The sequence below is a fragment of the Epinephelus moara genome, chromosome 2 (genome assembly GCF_006386435.1).
Source record: "Epinephelus moara isolate mb chromosome 2, YSFRI_EMoa_1.0, whole genome shotgun sequence".
Classification (NCBI taxonomy): domain Eukaryota; kingdom Metazoa; phylum Chordata; class Actinopteri; order Perciformes; family Serranidae; genus Epinephelus; species Epinephelus moara.
Window position 1 is genome coordinate 4,866,759 of NC_065507.1, and position 19,662 is coordinate 4,886,420.

General features: G+C 41.7%; 2 protein-coding genes across 7 annotated transcripts in view; one reads left to right on the plus strand and one right to left on the minus strand.

Annotated features, from left to right (window-relative positions):
* Positions 1–19,662, plus strand: part of LOC126403996 (gem-associated protein 4-like) — a 173,259-nt gene that overhangs the window by 30,197 nt on the left and 123,400 nt on the right. The gene's annotated exons all lie outside the window — the stretch shown is intronic.
* Positions 2,263–19,662, minus strand: part of usp2a (ubiquitin specific peptidase 2a) — a 62,090-nt gene continuing 44,690 nt past the window's right edge. For 3 of the 5 annotated variants that reach the window (XM_050067042.1, XM_050067052.1, XM_050067070.1), the window contains 11 exons: positions 12,657–12,707; positions 9,319–9,442; positions 8,906–9,017; positions 8,540–8,650; positions 7,655–7,719; positions 7,440–7,543; positions 7,054–7,134; positions 6,796–6,874; positions 5,787–5,891; positions 5,391–5,511; positions 2,263–3,604 (listed from right to left, as the gene is read on the minus strand). In XM_050067042.1, the coding sequence (XP_049922999.1) occupies positions 3,520–3,604; positions 5,391–5,511; positions 5,787–5,891; positions 6,796–6,874; positions 7,054–7,134; positions 7,440–7,543; positions 7,655–7,719; positions 8,540–8,650; positions 8,906–9,017; positions 9,319–9,442; positions 12,657–12,707 (1,038 nt within the window). In that variant the 3' untranslated portion in view covers positions 2,263–3,519. The remainder of the gene's footprint in view (positions 3,605–5,390; positions 5,512–5,786; positions 5,892–6,795; positions 6,875–7,053; positions 7,135–7,439; positions 7,544–7,654; positions 7,720–8,539; positions 8,651–8,905; positions 9,018–9,318; positions 9,443–12,656; positions 12,708–19,662) is intronic. The other 2 variants (XM_050067061.1, XM_050067079.1) reach the window with 1 other exon arrangement.

A 19,662-nucleotide genomic window follows, 5' to 3' on the forward strand; every position in this document is an offset into this window, starting at 1 on the left:
GTCATAGTATAATATGTCGAAAAAAGTCATAGTATAGCATTTCAAAAAGTCATAGTATAGTATGTCGAAATAAGTCATAGTATAGTATGTCGAAATAAGTCATAGTATAGTATGTCGAAAAAAGTCATAGTATAGTATGTTGAAAAAGTCATAGTAGAGTACATAAAAAACACATCATAGTATAGTATTTAAAAACATTCATAGTATAGTATGTCGAAAAAAAGTCATATTATAGAGAAAGGAAAGAGATTGCCAGTTGAAAATCAGCGCCCCAACTGTAGGATTACAGCACAGTCATCAGTCAGACTCACGGGTTGTAACTTGTGGTCAAACTGTCAAACTCGGCTGCTCTGATCAGATATGAATCTGTTACTGTACTGCCTATTTCTCTCCTCAAATGTTTGAAGAAACATATTTTAGTGTACTGGTTATCTGTTAAATCATAAAGTCCATGACCTGGCCGCCATGTTGGATACAAGTGAACAGGAGTATCTTTTCTTTTCAAGATTCATTCATCGCTGCAGTTCAGCAGCAGTCATCTCGTCTCACATTACAGTGTTCAGATGTGAGGATGAGGAAAAGATCAACACCTGAACCACGAATGAATTCCTCTGTGTCCCGCTGAACTCACCCAGCTGAGTTCTGACTTCCTGTAATGTCTGCACCTGCACGCCAACTTCAGTGGGATCAGTCCTCATGTATAAATATAGAGTTAATAAAGATAAACAAAGAATTGTTCTGGACTGTTGTTTCCAGTTTAGCAGAATGTCTGTCACTTAGTGAAATAACACGCATAAATCAGTCTGATAACTTGAACGTCACCATGGTTAATTAACGTGTCTGTACATGAGGATCAGATCCAGTGTGATGTGGGAGCCTTCGGGGTGTCAGCCTATAGACCTAGTTATGTCTGCAGGACCTTTTCATTGCATCACATCAACACTGAGGCCGCAAAGCTCGGACCACAGAAATAGGCCATGCACAGATAATGGAGCAGCAGGAAGTAGGCCAGGCCGCGGTCCTTCCATAATGATTATAGAACGATCCATCAAAAGAAAATGGTGTGTGTGTCTCTGCGGTGTCGAGCTGATAAGAGAGCTGGTTGAGCTGTCGCCACCCAAGATGAATTATATCACTTTGCAGAGATCATGAGCTGGTTACTCAAGATGATCCACAGACCTTGTTGTGAGCAGTTTCATGTAGGAACTATTTTCTGTCTGCCAAACTACATCTGCCAACCGTATCACTGAGCAGAAGGAAGCGTGCATCTCAGGGGTGTTCCTAGGATTTGAGGAAATCGGGGGCTCAGTATGTATTCACAAACATTTTGAGAACACTCAGAGAGCTCCAAACTTAGCCTAAAATGTTTGGTAAAGAGTCGTAGCTTAGGAGTGATTTAGGAAAGCAACTCTGAGCAAGGAAGGGACAGAAACTTTGACCTTAGTGAGGAGGTGTGGTCGACCCTGTTGCTAGATGTGATGCTTTCTTTTAACAGCCTGTTTAGATGCTGGGCTATTCATAAAACATTTATGGCTGAAGCCTTGGACGCCCAGGCCTAACACCGTCATTGGTGCATCTACTGCTACTCACCTAGCACCACTGAGCTTGCTGAGGTTACAGCTCAGATGAGGAGGACGCATTTAACCCTTTGAAACCTGGAGCGACATCATTTTTTGTGCTGCATTCAGACGCCCTTCTAAAGTACTTAAATCTTTGAATATGAGCAAATTGGTTGGATTTCTTTTTAAAACATGGCAATGAGCAACTTGGCAAGAAATGTTCTGCAAACTGCAAGAAGTTAGAAGATTTGTAAATTATTTTTTAAACTATAATAGAAAAAAAATATTTTTTTAAAAAGCTATGGAAAAAATGTTAAATGTTAGAGTTATTATTTTTAAGCACCTTTTTCAGGTCATTTAAATTTTTTTTGCTAATTTACAGGTATTTGTTTTTTCTATTTTCTTGCTATATTTTGGGCAAATTAAGTTGCTCATTTCCTTCTTCCCATGTTTTTGAAAGAAATGAAGCCACTTTGCTTGAGGTCATATTTACATGTTGCACTTTCAAGGGTACGAGCCTCTAGTCTATGACTATATGCACGCTTCCCTCTGCACGGTGATACAGCTGGCAGGTGCTTTCTCGTTATCCATCAGTTGTTTTTTAAGTCTTGAAGTACTCTTCTGTCACAGTCACCATGTCTGAACAAAACTTCCATCATGAAGCTAAAAGGACAAAAACACTCAGAGTAAACCCACTGTTTTGTTAAGTTTTATTCATATATATATATATATATATTTATATACTCATGTGTTTGACTGCCACTGTTAAAAAGTGTGACTCGTCACATTTTCACCTGTAAGCATAAATAATAACTTTTTTTTCTCTCTTGAAACCTGGGAAATAAACCAACTGAAAACAGTTATGGGTCATTTTCAGCACCATTGAATAGTACATTCTCTATATTGCATCAGGATATAAAAATATACAGATATAGTGTTTTTATTTTCTTCGTTAAAACATTCTTTCCGTGTTGTTCAATGGCATGAAACAAGAGAGGAAGAAAAGACCTCATATTGACGATGAGGATTGTTACTTGTCATTATCGTCTGTATTATTCGTCCTTAGCAGATCCGCTCTGCTCCGTCCATTCGTCCGTTCACAGCACTTTTAAAACATCAGTAGCAGCCACACGTGGGAGAAACAAATTAAATAAAACACAAGTTAGAGGGTCATCCTCTCAAACATGTAACGCTCACAGTGCCACCGGCCTCCCAACCACCGTCGGACAAAGAAAGAGTGATGAAGACGCTGACAGAGACACGGGAGTGTTGTAGAGCAGTGGGAGGGAGCGCTGTGAAACACCAAGCAGGCCGGTGGGCTGTGGGCTCCTCGTAACCACGACCAGTCCTGATACAGTCACACTCTAAGCACAATTCATCCACAGTCCAAAGTGGTGCTGATGATGATGCTTGAGGCGCTGGGGTGATAAGCCCCGCCCCCAAAAAACATAAAAACAATAAAAATTCAAAGCAGAAAAAAGGTCAAAAATTGCAACATGTGAGTTTTAATGGTTCGAGGCAAACGAGAAGATTGAGAAGAAGCGAAGGCGCGATCAGGATGAGAGTTCGGTTTGCAGTGCATAGAGAGGGACAGATTCACCGGTTGGTCGGTCAGGTGGGATTATTGCCCTGTGTCAGCCTCGCACACACACACACGCACACGCACACACACACGTACAAACACACACACACACACAGTAAACACACACCTCCACCCAGCATGAGCAAGACACGAGAGTAAAGACAGAGAGAAGGACAGCAGGGCTGGTGGATCAGGTTCCTGTGGTTTCCAGAGTGTTCCCCTCTCTGTGGAGAGAAGCAGCCTCCAGGCTGGTGGGTGTGTGTGTCTTTGTGTGAGTGTGTGTGATATATGTCCAAATACAAGTCCAAAATAGGCCCGGCTCCATCCATCTGTCCGTCAGTCAGAGTGGTGCTGTGGCCCGCCGTCCTCGAGGAGGCTTCACATCCGTGAGGAGGAAGCCAGCTCGTAGAACAAGACGTAGGCGTCGCTGCTGCGCACTTGGCTGGAGGACATTGGCGTTACTCTGGGAAGAAAGAGAGGTTGTGCTGTGAGAAACGAGGGCAGCATGGTGAAGACAAAGGCCGGTTTATAACTGGTATTATTACAAGTGCAAGCGACCACCGAGACACACTGTGATCTGATCTCTCAGACCACTTGCTGAGGTGGTCTGGGATGCATTTGACCACATATGGTCAAATGTGTAACGTAGGTGTGAGAAAGAACAGTATCAGTAACATTGTTAACACTGTGCTACATTACAGAGAAATACAAACCGTACTAATGAACCTTCATTAATATAGGCCTATATTTTATCTGCAAGTGCACGTCACACACTGAGCGAGCCGCCTGTTAATGACGCTGTGGGCTAATGGGCATGTAGCTACTTCCATGTTTCAGATGATACGTCATGTTTGTAGTCGACCAATGAAGATGAGTTTACATATCACCTTGGGTTCGTCCTTCACCTTCTCAAAATGATCCCACACTTTGGATTTCCTGCCCGACATGTTATTAACTAGCCTGTGGAATAACCGCAGGTACCAGCCCTGGAAATTAACCTGACTCCTGTCTGACTGCTGAGCGTGGACACTTCCTGTGTCTGTCCTTTCACATTAAAGTCACACATGGTCCAGTCATATAGGTTTGGATTTATTTTGACAAGCTGCAGCTCCTGATAGAGTTTCACCTTTGTTTGTTTTTTAAAAAAATTCTGCGACTAAGTGACCAATGAAATCTTGCCGACTAATGACCTTTCTGGTCGACTAATGTTTGGTGAGAGCAGCCCTACAGAAAATACATAAATTCAAGCTCTTTCAATGACCCATGTAGATTTATGTCTGTCTTTAAATATCTTTAAGACTTTTCCCCCAAACTTTTAAGGATTTCAAGGACCCAAGGAAACCCTGGGATTATCTGCACGTCCTCATGTTGCAGCTGTTTCACTCACTGTAGTTTGTGTGTCTGTTTTTACCCACAGTGGTACCTAATAATATGTTCAGATCACTGATAACAGACTGTATTATGATGTGATAATAGATTCATTGTGATTGATTTACCTCTTTCATATTTAACTAATTAAATAGAGCTCAGCAATAAAGATTCTGCATTTAATTTTTCCAATAATCCCATTAATGAGTGATAATAACCTAATTTAATTTGAGCAGGGTTCATTTATTTGTTTACTTCATGTGTTTGTTGAGTTTAAATGAACAGCTGTGACATTAGGTTATTTACAGCAGCTACATTTTTGTTTACTGTTGTGTGACATGACTCTGTAATAAATCAAACAGCTGTTTAATTAATTAGTTTAAACATTTTGAACAAGCAGCGTTTTCTATTATCAATAATTAACAGGAAATCAACTGAGACACAAGCTGTTTAATCACCAACACAATGAAACAAACAGTCTGTGATCAGTGACGGTTTATTAGAGGACTGGAGGCAGCTGGTCCGACATGAACGCCAGAAAGTGGGGATCAGATTCTGATGACATCAGCATGAATCAAATCTGAATTTAGAAAGTTGTATTTTTGTGTGAGAGGAAGTTGGATTATTGTACCAGCTGTAATAAAGTCACTGATTTCAGATTTCAGATCAGTTTCTAATGGTTATCCCTTACATGTGTTTCTTCTATATATGTTTTTATCATGATGTAAACTTCGATCACAGGTAGCATTAGACACGTTTTGGTATTTCTCAAATATTTTTAAATAGTAGTCCAAACAATGTATATTAAAAACTTTTCTAAAAATTCCATGACTGTGGGAACCCTGATTTATATATCAATGATGACGGGAGTTGAAACCTACCTGGAGTCATTGAACGTGTACCATTCTCCCGAGCTGGGGTTGCGACAGTAGGCTGTGTAGTGGCCGCCCATAGTGGTGCCTGAGTGGTTGGACACTGCGTACAGGTTGTACACTGCATTTACTGGAGGAGGACACAAACAAAAACAAACTTAAAGCCTGCATTTACTTGCTCAATTTGATATCAGCTGGGATGATAAAGACGATCAAATATCTGGTTTATTCTCCAGAGTTGTATTATTATCAGTAAAGAGACCCTCGACAGTTTTTAAATGATGTGACACTTTATCTCTACTGAAAATCAAGGCAAACGTATTACAGTTAATGTCAAGACCTTTTTCTTCATTATCCAAAGCTCAATGAAACAGACCAGACGTGGGTGTTCGAGTCAGTACTTACTGCTGTTTTCAGAGGCAAACTCCCGCAGGTCGAGATCCTTCATGGGGAAGTTAACAAAGGTGGACAGTTTGCTGGTTCTGCGTGCCTCAGAGAAGCGTTTCAGGTCTGGACAGCAGGGGGAGTCAAGGAACAACTGCTCTGTGTGAACTGTACCTTTCAATACATTCAGCCAACACTTTGTACAGCTGTGTGCAAGGTGTGTTACTGGATGGAGTCATTTAAGTCCACGTAAAATAAATATGTGTAATGAGTTTGTGACACTGCAGAAAAAAACATTAAGAACCAATTTGATTCTATGTGAAGATGCAACGGAGGCATAAAGACGGGACTTAGCAGTGGCTCTGTAACACTATCTCTGTGTAAGAAGGACTAATATTCGGTCACTTCTGATGTGAGTGCTCACTACAGTCAATTATACCACACTAACAGAGTCCAGACTGTGTATCAGAGCTGTGTTCTAATGACTGGAGTTCTTTTACATTGTCAAAGCAGCCACCATACAAGCACCTAATTCTTTTTATTCTGGGTGTGTATGCACGAGCGGATCATGAAACAATGGGCCCCTGGGCCTAGATAAGCAAAGGGCCCCATCACCTCTCCTATACAGGTGCAAGACACACAGACTTTGTGGTAGTTTTGTTTCTCTTCGTGATCATTTTGAGTCTCTCCCTGGTCGGGTCTTGTTAATCTGACTGACATCTTGCAAGTGAAGACCAGGGGCCCCCTGACACTTTGGGCCCCTGGGCCTGTGCCTCCTAGGGCCGTACAATAATCCATACATGTGTGTTTGGTGTATTCTTTGACTATTCATCGCTCTAACAAATCTAATGGTGATTACAGAACAGTAATTACTCACTTTGTTCACAGCTCTGATAAATCTACTAAATCAACTACTGTGCTCCGCTGTGTAACATATTTCATACACACTATCCCACTGATAGCTTCATGTTCTCCCAGCTGTAGGCTCACTGTATGTTAAACATTATCAGATGTTCAGAGCAAAGGATACGAAGCACTAAGATCTTGGGGAACTTCTGTATTGTGAACTTCTTAGTGCATCTCCTCCTGGCTTTACACCTGTAGCACGTCTGTGGAGAAGACACACAGTTTGTTAACTCACTGTTTAGAGAAAGACATTACTTCAATGTTGCAGCTGGTGAAGGTGGAGCAAGGTGGGGCTGACTTTACAACCAAACTATACTTTAGCACAGTCCCTGAGTAAATGTACTTTGCTCCACCACCCGCCTGTTGGTCCTTGGACACTCACCGGCTTCTCGTCCCCGTCGAGGACGTCTTCTTTGGTGAAGAGCCGCATGCAGTCCATCAGACTCACCTCACCGTAGCCCTTCTGAGCACAAACATAGATGCAGTGACATTAGCATGCGCGGGAGCAACCACACAGTACACACACACAGACACACACAAAGCAAAGCACAAACAAAGACAGGGAGGAAAACAAGGAGCTCATGTCAGGAGATGAATTAATACAGAGCAACACACTCAGAGAGAGAGTCACCTCTGCACCACTCATTGTGCTGACGTGTGTCTGTTGACCTTCTGGGACTTGTTATGCAAGGCTGACCAACATCCACCTGTCTATGTTACATCTGTACGTGTGTGTGTGTGTGTGTGTGTGTGTGTGTGTTTTCTAACCTTGGCGATCGGTAGAGAGAGATCCCAGAAGGGGTCGAAGACAGTGGAGCAGAAACCACAGTGGCTGCAGGTTAGAGAGCTCTTCAGCTGCCCTACAAACAGGTCTGGAGGAGCAGGTAGACAGATGACATGATGCTATCACTGGCTCAACACATCTGTCATGAAAAATATCAATGCATCGGTATCTAAAACCAAAAGTCAAATATTCTACTTACCGACGATCTTGCTGTCTTCTCTCTCGAGATATTTACTCCACATCTTCTTCCCTTTCTCTTCATCCCTGAACATGAAGCAAAGATGAGACATGAGACCCACACACAGAGTGATGGAGGAGACGGTCAGGACGGGCGGAGACACACTGATGATAACACTCTGATTCAGTAAAAGGGTGGATAATGTAATGGGTCATAGCAGAGAACAGCCACTACTTAGAGATCTGACCTACTTTATTACAGGTGGCAGATTAAGAGATTAAAACACACTTTCTCCCCTGACACACATTTATAACACAAAATAAGTATCTATCTGCATTGTTTTTAATATTTGGGTGAAGTGGACCTGTTTTCAGGGTAATGCTGAAAGTTGCAGAGATTAACTGTGACCCTTAAACAAGCCGCGGTTAGATAACTGATAATTATATCCAAGAAGAATTGGAGCATTAAGCTGATCTGGGCCCCAGAGAGGCAACGACTGCACACTGGAGGTGAAACTGTCGCACGCAGCCTTAAATTAAAGCTTAATGATGAAGCCTTAATGATTCATGTTGCCTCTGTCGGCCCTGTTTACATACTGGATACCACACTGAGCATACATGAGGTGTTCACAGTGGCCCTGATGATTTTATATTCTTCAGTTAAGAAGTGTTTCATTCTGCTCCGTCCTCTTCGCTCAGAGATGTGTGTGTGTTTTGTTTTGGGGTGACTACAATATTATTACTGAAATTCTATTAGTAATTAGTTACACTACTCGTCACTGGATAAAGTAATGTTGTTACTGCCCAATACTGTTTGTGAAGCATTCCTAAGATCATACAAACATTTTCCCTGAGCAGGAAGGTGTCTCTGCAGGTACACACACTGTCTAGCGGGCAGATTACTTACGGCAGGTGGTCAAAGTCCTCCACGGTGCCTCTCGGCCTGACGGTGACCCTGTTGACCTCGTTGTGCAGGCCGTCCAGGAGGAAACGCAGGAACTCCTGAGCATCCTGTTGGCTGTAAGACACAGACACAGTCAGAAATATTAATATCAGGGTTCCTACAGTCATGGAAACTCTGGAAAAGTCATGGAAAAGTTTTAAAATTTTGTCCATAAAAATGTGTTTGAACCCAAGAATATGATGGTGTTATTGATTCAGACATATGTCAAGACTTGCAGTCATATTATCATCAGACAGAGACGATGCTAACTGCTCCTAAAAGATGTATGACAGCTTATAAAAGTTAGAGTGAAGACTGCGCCCAACTTACTTGTATCCCACGAATCTGGGAGCGTATCTCTGGATCTGAGTTTTGAATTCAGACGGGCTGACCGCCTCACTGCTGGACGACGACCACATGGTCTGTATCAGCTTGGCAAATTCTACCAGAAAAGAAACAACCAAGTTACTCACACACTGGGACATGATATGCACTATGTATTCATGTTGATGGTGAACTGAAGGTACAACTCATTGTCTCACCACATATTCATGCAGTCCTGAACACTAATAAGACCTAGATAAACATTGTGCCTCTCCATGTGGACATAAGAAGAACCAGTTTACCTCTGTTACTAACACACGTTCTGAAAGATGCAAATCTGATCCAGAGGTAAAGACTGGGAGCAGCTGTGCGAAGTGTTTGATTTGGACTCTAGGGGGCCTGCGTGACACGTCTCTCACCTTCCATGAGGGCTGTGTTGGTGCGGCTGTTGTTGTTAAGGTCTCTGCGGTGCGAGTTGTGCAGGCAGTAGTCTCGCAGGCTGTGTGTGTTGCTGAGACACTGCAGGATACTGTTCATGAAACACTGCAAGACAAAACATCACACACACAGTTTGATTCTCTGACGGATGAAAAAGCTCCATTCATTGGTGAAAGACATGAAGAGCTGTGTTTGCACTTACAGTTTACAGTTGTCTTGTAAATGTCAGTTTTACATTGTTTAACAAGGATCCTTACAGTCTGATTCAAACATAACACACTGGTCAGTATGTGACCTAACTGTTGTCTTGCATGATCTCCACAGCTGAATCTAGCAAATTAAAGGAAACTTGAATGACTGGCTCACTGTAACTCTAGCCTCCGCGCACCAGTCAAGTTTCTCTTAACATTTTACATCCATGTCTGAAAACATGGATGTTTCACACAGACTTTATCCCTTCATACACACTCACACACCGCTGACAAAGTCACTGGGAGCAATTTGGGGTTCAGTATCTTGCCCAAGGATACTTTGACACGCAGACTTGAGCTGGGTATTGAACCACCAACCTTCCGATTAGAGGATGACCTGTGCTACCTCCTGAGCTGCAGTCGTAAAGTCAAAGTTTATGAGCTGAGGTGCAAGTGAGCATTTAATTTATCCTGGAAACAGGACTTTAGCTGGTTGGTGTTTGAGGATGTCGGCAAAACTCTAACTACTGGTCTGTACTGCGCAGTTTGCTGCAAGTTCGAGAGCAAGGTGGATAAAACAGGGTGGTTTTTCATGACAATCATCTTCAATCTTTATTGTTATTCACAATTTGTATAGGTGTAAATATAAATTGGCTTTAGGCAAATAGACTTCTGAGCCACTTGGCTGACTGAGCACGTTGTTAAACCCTTTGAAACCTGAGCAAATGATTTCTTTAAAAAACATAGGAAGAAGAGATGACCCAAAAAAGCAAGAAAATTAGTAAAAAAATAAAAAAAATAAAATAAAAAAAAAGCTAGAAAACAAAAAAAGGAAATGACCTTGAAAGAGTGCTTCAAAATTGTTATAATTCTGTAACATAATTTTAAAATATAATGATTATAATAATCATAAATATAGATTTTTTAAAATATTTTTTTCCCCTTTTAAAAAAAATAATTTTCTTAATTTATTTTTATTTTTTTTGGCAAATTGTGGGACATTTCTTACCAAGTTGCTCATTGCCTTTTTCCCCTTGTTTTTTGAAAGAAACTGCATCAATGTCGCTCAGTGTTCAAAGGTTTAATTACTTGCAAAAGGCGTCTGAAAGCAGCATGAGAAAAGGGATGTTGCTCCAGGTTTCAGAGGTTTAAAGGGAGATGTTCGATACTGATTTGATATTCAATTACAATATACTCTAGATACAAATAGTGTACAATATTGAACAATTTTGAGTGATGAAAACTAAAGGCTGATGTGTTCATTCTTAACTAAATGTGTTGATCTTCTTCAACACATTTAGTTAATAATCTTGTGAACAGACTTAATTTTGTCAGGAATCTGATTTCAGTGTTTTTCTTGTTCCCTTGTTTTCTTTCTTTTTCATATGGAGTACACAATGAGACAGATGGTGCACACATCGCTGTCAATTACTGAGAAACACACCCACAGATGATTAATTGTCCCACACCCAGGCACATTAAATGGGCGGAGCACTATCTACTAAAGCTCAAAGTTGTAAAAAACAAAAAACAAAAATGGTGTTAAATACTCTTGATGAAGGTCCAGAGGGACGGAAACATTAGTATAACCATGAAATTGTGAAGCTGAGCGTGAGCAGCGTGTGGCATCTTCTTTTTTAGACCAAGTGGGCGAGTGGGGAAAAAAAACATTCAGTCTGAACCCCGTGGAGACTCATTACTTTTACACTTTGTTGTTGGTGTGTCATTTCATGTCTCTGACCTCCTCTGGAGGGTAATTATCAGATGGACAGATGTGCACTATGTGACTTTACACCTGAAATTACATTCAGATCACAATATTCCTGCATTTTTCCAGAATCTAACCCAGACCTGGTGCACTTTAGTCACACAAACTGTGGTCTGCAGTCATGTGCTGACAGAAAACATCCTTTGGGCCACACAATCTACATTTCTGCAACACCTCTAAAGGCCGACACACAAAACCGATGGTCAGCTGTTGGTCAGTGTTAGGTCGTCAGTGAGTGTCTGGTGCCCTATCCTGCCCATTCAGCATGTTAATTCGGTGACTGCAGAGCCTTTCAGAGAATGAAATCACTCTGATTGGCAGTTCAGCTCAGCAGATGAGAGATGAAACGGAAGTGAGGAAAGTAAACAAACAGCTAAAGTTAAGAAGGAGTAAGGCCAAAACAAAAGTGTTACATATGATTTCTTTAGCCACTGGGCTGTTTAGCAGAAACGTTTTCTCATGGTTTGTGTTACTGTTCACTGGCGCACGGAAAATATGCTCTGTTCTTTCAACAATGGATTGTGTTGTTAATGTGCTAACTGGCTAACTAGCATCAAGACGGTTTTCCGGCTTCCCTTTTTGAGTGACAAATACTGACTACCGCCATCTGCTGGTGTGGAGTTATTCACTCTCATGCAGGCGCAGAACGTATACGTGCTGGTTGGCCAAAGGGTGTAGTCTCCTGAGAACAACAGTCAGCCTACAGATTATAGCTATAAAATATGTAGTAATGCATCTATGATGACTGTAGAATGTGTCATCACTTTGAGCAGTCAAAATATATTGTGTCGATGTGGAAATGCATTAGTTGATTTTTAAATGTTTCCAGGAAAAAGTGAAAAAAATCCCAGTATCATCACTCACAGACACAGACACAGACACAGACACAGACACAGACACACACACACACACACACACACACACACACAGACATGTTGTCAAAGACAGCTCTGTGTATATTCTGCTCCCATCACGTGTCAACATGAAACACGTGCACCAGTTTGGTAAGATCAAACCAGTCAGAGAGAGAAAACGAGTCCTCCCGGTCCATAGTTCAGAGCTCTCTGATTAGGTTACTGTACACACACACACACACACACTCTCTCTCTCTCTCAGCAAGACACACACCACAGCACACATAGTTTATTTTAAGAGCCATCCTTCTGCCTGTTGCCTGGTAGATAGATTCTCTGCTGGACCACCTCTCTTATGTGGACTCCACCAGATATCAACAAACTGCTCTCAGTGTGACACCAACAGGATGACGGGGATTTAGTGTGTGAGGAATAAGATGTCAGTACTGCAGGACTTTTGGCTCCAGACACATGTAGTTTGACGTCTATGTGGCTGCTGTACTTACAGTGTTTCCTAGGTTCTTTAGTCCCACCAGGCCCTGGGCACTCTTTGAATTCTGAAAGACAAAAGACACAAAATTTAGATTAAACTCTGAAGGCAAATCCACCTCATAATCTTCTTACATGACGACTAGATTTAGGTACTGAAATCCACCCAGGAATAAAGAAAGGGTCATCTTGCCAAAATGAAACGAAATGTTAAAATGTCCAGAGCATGTTTTTTATTCCAGGAGCTGTAGGACATGCTAATAGTGATAAATTACATCTCATATTCTACCTCCTTTTGTCTCATTCTTACATTTATATGTATAAATAAAAGAAAATCCTAACAGAGTCTCTGGTAAATACTCCCTGTTTGTTTTGAAGCATTTTTCCTTTCAGTCACTGTTTCAGTTTTAACTCCAGATTTACTACATTTGCTAAAATGTCTCTGGACAAACCCCAGAAAACTGATTGGAACAACTTCTCTTTAGCTGTGACTGGAGTTTATATTTGAGAAAAGTTTTGGCAACACATTTCCCCCCTTAAGGTTACAGATTGTTTTGGTGTGAGCTGCAGAGTGTTGGAGATATTGGCCGTAGAGATGTCTGTCTTCTGTCTTATGTAATGGAACTAGATGGCACTCAGCTTGTGGTGCTCAAAGCGCCAAAAATACATTTGAAAGACTCAACAGCGATGTCTCTTTCCAGAAATCATGACCCAGTTGTAAGCAGTTTCATGTTGGAACTACTTTCTTTCAACCGAAGTGCACCCACTGACCCTATCCCTGCTCAGAAGGAAGCATACATCTACTCATGGACGTGCAACTTTTTGGCCAAGACACAGGCGACATGAGGCGACGCAGCAGGGGGCTTTTGTTGCCGCTAGTACTCTGAATTCAGTTTGGTGTGTCTGGGCCTTAAGAGGGAAAATATGTATTTTTGATTTTGGGGTGAACTGTCTCTTTAAGTACCTGTAAGGCAAAGTATCTGAAACACATAAATAACTGTATTTATGATTACCAGAGGAGAAAGAATAAATGAAACCCACACTAGAAAACACAGTTCTTGGTCAGAGAGACAGTCTGTTATACACTGAAACCTCTGATACATAGACTCAGCGCCATGTTTTTCCATTTAATAACCAGGACTGTACATGAATCGCCATCAGCTGTTTTCGAACACTGCTGAAGTGTTTCAGGCTGGATTTCCCAGGAGTTTGGAGAATCAGCAAAACCCAGACAAACAACACAGATATGAACTCTCTGCACTCTGCAGATGAACGTGCGTGTTGTGTCCGTCCAGGAGTGACAGACATTATCTTTAGAGAGGAACTTGTTTTTGTTATCTCGCAGTCAGTTCCTCTCTTGGTAATCACTCCCAGATGGCAGAGATCTGATCAACAACAGCAGATAACATGGAATCAGTGCACCTTAAGGATTTTCTACACTGTGGCTTTTTACTGTTTTAGACTCTCGGAGCAACAAACCATGAAACACAGACATTTTTAGCTCAGCAAAACACAACAGATGGCAAAGCATATTATGATGATTTCAACATCTTAAAATGGTACAAAATGCTTTGCAGAACTTATGTCATCACTTGCTGCAGTTAAATTTCATTACATAAGTTGAGTGGTTATATAATTGAGTAGCTAGAGGAAGAACTAACAAAGAACACGGGGGCGGATAAGAAATGCACTTGTGCCCTCGACTAAGGAGCAGAGGCAGCAGACAATTATGCTTCAGAAAACACCAGCTATGCCAAATTTAATTCATTTTCTACATCATCTTATCCACCTGCATCACTGACTGAACCACCATCATACCTCATCAAAAGACGTGTCGTATTGATCATGCTTTTGTAACTAATATATCATAAGCTATTTCAAGCTCTAACTCCTGTCAAACACTGACTCCTCTAGCCGTCCTCTGCGTGACAGTAGGAGCTGTGTCATTATAAAGTATGTACAGAAGAACTAAGAGGATTTTTTTGACCAGCTTCAGTTTTAATGAATAAAAACAAGCTGACGAGAGGCCAAGCAGAGAAACCAGCAGTGTGGTAACTTGAGATTGTATTTTCTAAGCAGAGAGCAACTCTGCAGGGCCGGCAGCCTAACACCAGTCACCTGATCTCACTGGCAGCTGAAATCTATCTCACCCACATGCCCCCTGTTACCTTCACCCGTGGAGAAGCTGGAGCAAATTTACCGACAGCACTATCTATCAGGACCACCATGAAAACAGTTTGAGAACACAGGAAAGATACGATCATTTAACCGTTTTACCCACTAAAACAATCTGTGTGTGAAGATGAAGAGATCGTTTATAAAGGAGTTTTAAAAGTCCTCATTACAGATAAGTCGCATGAAGCCTAGAAACCTAGAATTACTGCTTTGCGGTTGTGTGCCTCTGCAAACCAGTTAAGTTGAACTTTCAATTTAATCCATGTCTGTCACCAATTCAGTATCTGACCAAATGTCTCCCCTTCTGTTCCTAAGATATGATGTTAAGTAATAGCCAGAAAAGTGTTTTTCCAGAACATTATGATGTCACAGTGAAGGTGACCTTTGACCTTTTGGATATAAAATGTCATCACTTCATCCTGTTAGACATTTCAAGTTTTGTCAAAATTAGCGTATGAAATCTTAAGCTATGGCCGAAAATGTGTTTGTTTTCGAGGTCACAGAGACCCTGACCTTTTACCTTCGAACACCAAATTCTTATCAGTTCATGCCTTAGTCCAAGTGGACGTTTTTGCCAAATTTGAGGAAATTCCCTCAAGGTGTTCGTGAGATATCGCCTTCAGGAGAATGGGACAGACGCAAGGTCACAGTGACCTTAACCTTTGACGTATGACCACAAAAGTCTAATCAGTTTATTGTTGAGTCCAAGTGGATGTTTGTGCCTCATTTGAAAAAAAGATCCTTCAAGGTGTTCGTGAGATATTGCATTTATGAGAATGGGATGGACAGGCAGACAACCCGAAAACATAATGCCTCCTGCTAAGGCCAAAAACATGATTTTCGAGGTCACAGAGACCTTTGACCCCCGAACACCAAATTCTAATCAGTCTATTCTTGAGTCCAAGTGGATGTCTTTTGTCGAATTTGAAGAAATTCCGTCAAGGCCTTTGTGAGATATGACGTTCACAAGAATGAGACAAATGCAAGGTGACAGTGACCTTGACCTTTGAACACCAAAGTCTAATCAGGTCATCATTGAGTCCATCTGAACGCCTGTGCTAAAAAATTTCCTCAAGGTGTTCTTAAAATATTGCCTTCACAACAGTAAGACAGACGAGGTCACCGTGACATTGACCTATGACCGCCAAAATCTTATCAGTTTATCGTTAAATAAATTGTGCTACATTTGAAGAAATTCCCTCAAGGTGTTCTTGAGGTATCATGTTCACAAGAATGGGATAGACGTACGTGAAAACAGACGAACATATGGGTGGACGGACAACCCAAAAACATAACGCCTCCAGCCACGGCTATAACTGGCGCGAGGGCATACAAAGTGGTGGTGATAGCTTATGTTAGTATGAACTCAAACTTCAATCAATCAAAGGAACCAGTTAAGAATACCAGACTAAGTCAGATGATGTTAAAAGCATGTACAATCCATCTTTTCGAGGCTGCAGGCGGCTCATAAACACTGAGTCTTGTGGTCAGCAGCCTCACCACACCCTGGATGTGACCTGACAACCTCACAGAGTCATCTGCACACATGAATGACCATGATCTGCATGCTGGATGACCTCTCTGACCCAAAGGAGGCATCCTCTGTGATCACACCGTTCAGAAAGATATCAGCAGCCTAACAGTCTCAGAGGGTGTTATGTGAGTGTGCTGGGAAATGCTCTGAATTATTGTTACAGTATCCTCGACCTGCTGTGCATCAACATGGAGAGTGCAGGGTTCAGCTGATCTGGAGATGGTGATATTACAACATCATTTCCATCCAGCAGAATGTTTTCTGAGAGGCTGCAGCAGTGGGACTAACACAGTTAGAGTTCTGCACTGGTTTAAACTGGTGCCCAGTGCATGGATCAATATGAAAGCCTTTTACCTAATGATTTTTACATTACTGATTAATGTTAAAATAGTAAATGTTTTCAAATTGCTTCTCTCTAAAAAAAAAAAAGTTATAATCACTGAACCTGTGAGAGGACATATAAATATTACATCTACATGACATTTTCATACAACCTGCCCCCTTGATTTAACTTTAAAGAGGAAAAAACATCTTGACTAAGAGAAATAACTAAAAGTTGACTAAAATGTCATGACTTCTCATCTGAAGAAATTTCAGTTGTTGTCGACTAAAACTATGAAGGATTAAAATGTCTAAAACGTGACTAAAACTAATGAGCATTTCCATCTCAAAACCAAGATTCAATCTAAAATAGCTTCCCAAATGAACAGTGTTCTGGAGGTTCACACGATATGGAGCATGTTCGTCTCTTCATCAGTGACGTGAGACTGCAGCTTATCCAGTTATGAGCACTGATACAGGAAGGGCTTTTTACTATTATATAAATAACCTCCGCCATCTGTCTGTTATCCAGGAGGAAGAGGGTTAGTGCAGCACGTGGAGAGGAAAAATCTACAGTTTAATTAACTACGGCTTATCTAAATCCGCCTTTCTGTAAATTCCACTGTAGAGAACAGAGCACCAAACAGTCATATAACATATACACACACACTTATTGTTGTGTGTGCGCAGCATCAAGAAGTCAGGGATGACTCCGGTGTGACAGGACGCAGGACCAATCCTCTCTGGTCACCCCAAATTTTATTTCATAACAGTCACACAAAGCCTCTCTTCCCCCCACTGTAGGAATGTGTACGTCTGACTTTGCTGCACTGTGCTGAGTAATGCCACGGCTGCTCCCAAAAATAGCAGCTTTGCTTTTAATAACGCCTGCTTGTCCACTCGCCATTGGCTGATCCTTCGGCCGGCCTGGCAGACGTCATGACGATGTAACAGCGTCCCGGCTCTGTCTCTGTAGCAACGCTATTCTTATGTTTTTGCGGGATGGAAAGCTAGAGGACATGGTGACATCATGGTGACAAGGCTGAGCGTGGAGGGAGTGTGTGTATGTGTGTGTGTGTAACTCAGTGTGTGTGTGAGGGTTTAGAGTGTGAGGGACTGGCTGTGAATGACTTAGAGCAGATGTGACTTTTAGACGAGGATCATTTTCAGACTGAAGTTGAAAAACAGCCGTGTTCTGATATTCAGCATTTCAGCTCCACCATCCTGAGTTAACAAACAGGCTTTTAACTCAGTATTTTATTCTTGTTTAAATGCAGAATTTAGAGCGTCACAGGGCACTAAAGTGCGCCGCTAAAAGCCACACTAATTACGTTATTTTTGGTGAGCTAGCAGCACCTTAGGGGCAGGGTGCAGCAAACTGTTGAGGAACATCTCCCTCGCCACACTGGAGGGACTTGATTACAGAGACAATGATTTATTCTAACTAGCAATGTTCAGGGACGAGCATTGCTCATATTGGTAGTAAATGATACCAAAATCAAGACATAACATTATTTGTGAAATAGCAATCTGTTGTGCAATATCTAAATCCTACTACCTCTATTCAGCTGACAGACAGTGTAAAATGCAGTCAGTCCTTATTTCTAAAGCAGCGTGTCAAACAGGATTCTTAAATGTTTGTGTGTGACGATCCATGAATCACTGAGCTATGATCCCAGTCTGTAGCACCATAATGACAGCTAATTCGGTTATGCAAATTCTGCTGTGATTCTTCTGTATAAGCAGTTTAAACCAGCGCAGAGAACGCATGTGGGATTAAAGTCATGTACTAACAGAAAAGCTGGAGCAGTGTAACATTTCCAGCGTTTACAAAGAAAGCCCTGTTTACACCTGGTATTAACAGGCGTCCTGGGGAATCGGACTACAAGAACAGAAGTGAAAGTTGCTCAGTGGTGGTATGACATTACCCGGATGATCAGTGCTACTTCTGCATCATTAGGCCCATAGAGCAGGCACACTGGAGCCTTATGGACTGCAGAGCACAGCTAAGATTAAATCTTGATAGTGGATTTATAGATGTCTCTTTCCCAATACATCTATGGGAAGAAGTATATTTGGGCCCAATGGCATCATGTGACCGTCCCCAGATATTGCAGTACCACTGTTTGGCCACTACGAACATTGGCTTCAAAGCCCGCTGCACTTTCTGCGGGCCTGGTGTGTATGCTAATGTGTCCTGGGCAACACTAAGGACCGCCTACTCAGGTGACATGCTTGCTTATCTGACGCCTCACCAAGTTTTCAATTGGTGCATCACACAGACACAGCGTTGAGGGTCTGTTCCCGGAGCCACTCCGCTCCCAGCGAATGGTCAGTTCAATGTCTGCCGTGCTAACATGAGCTAACACAGCAGCAACAGCAGAAGCAGACAAACTCACACCAACATAAAAAAGCTAGATGTGTTAAACCAGTTAATAGCCATTAGGTAATCACTGTTAGGTAATGCAGGGTTTCCCCACACGTTCAGTTTTTTTGTGGCGGCCTGCCACGAGTAAAACATCTGCCGCCACAAATAGATTTTCTATTTTTGGGCCTGGACCGTTCGTTATGAGCACTACTGAAATATATATATATATATATATATATATATACATCTTAAGTTATTCATAGCACTACACTGTCAGAGACAAAGCAGCAGAACTTCAGGCGCATTGAAAGTAAAACTTAACCTTTCATTCTGCTGGGTCTTAAAGTTTGCATTCACTCGCAGCAGCTGCTCCTCTCTGATCAGCTCTGAACGGCTCGACAGATCAATTCTCCACCCTGCGAATACAAACTGCTGCTTTGGAAAAAAACATAATTAATCAGGGCTTGACGCTAACTTTTTTCCCAAGGAGCACATGTGCTCCTAAGTTGAAAAAGTAAGGAGCGCACAAAGAACTTTAGGGGCACAATGTAAATTGATCAAATAATGTGTTTTCTGTAATAAACGTGATGCAAATAGACATTTACAAGCAAAATTATTTAATGAA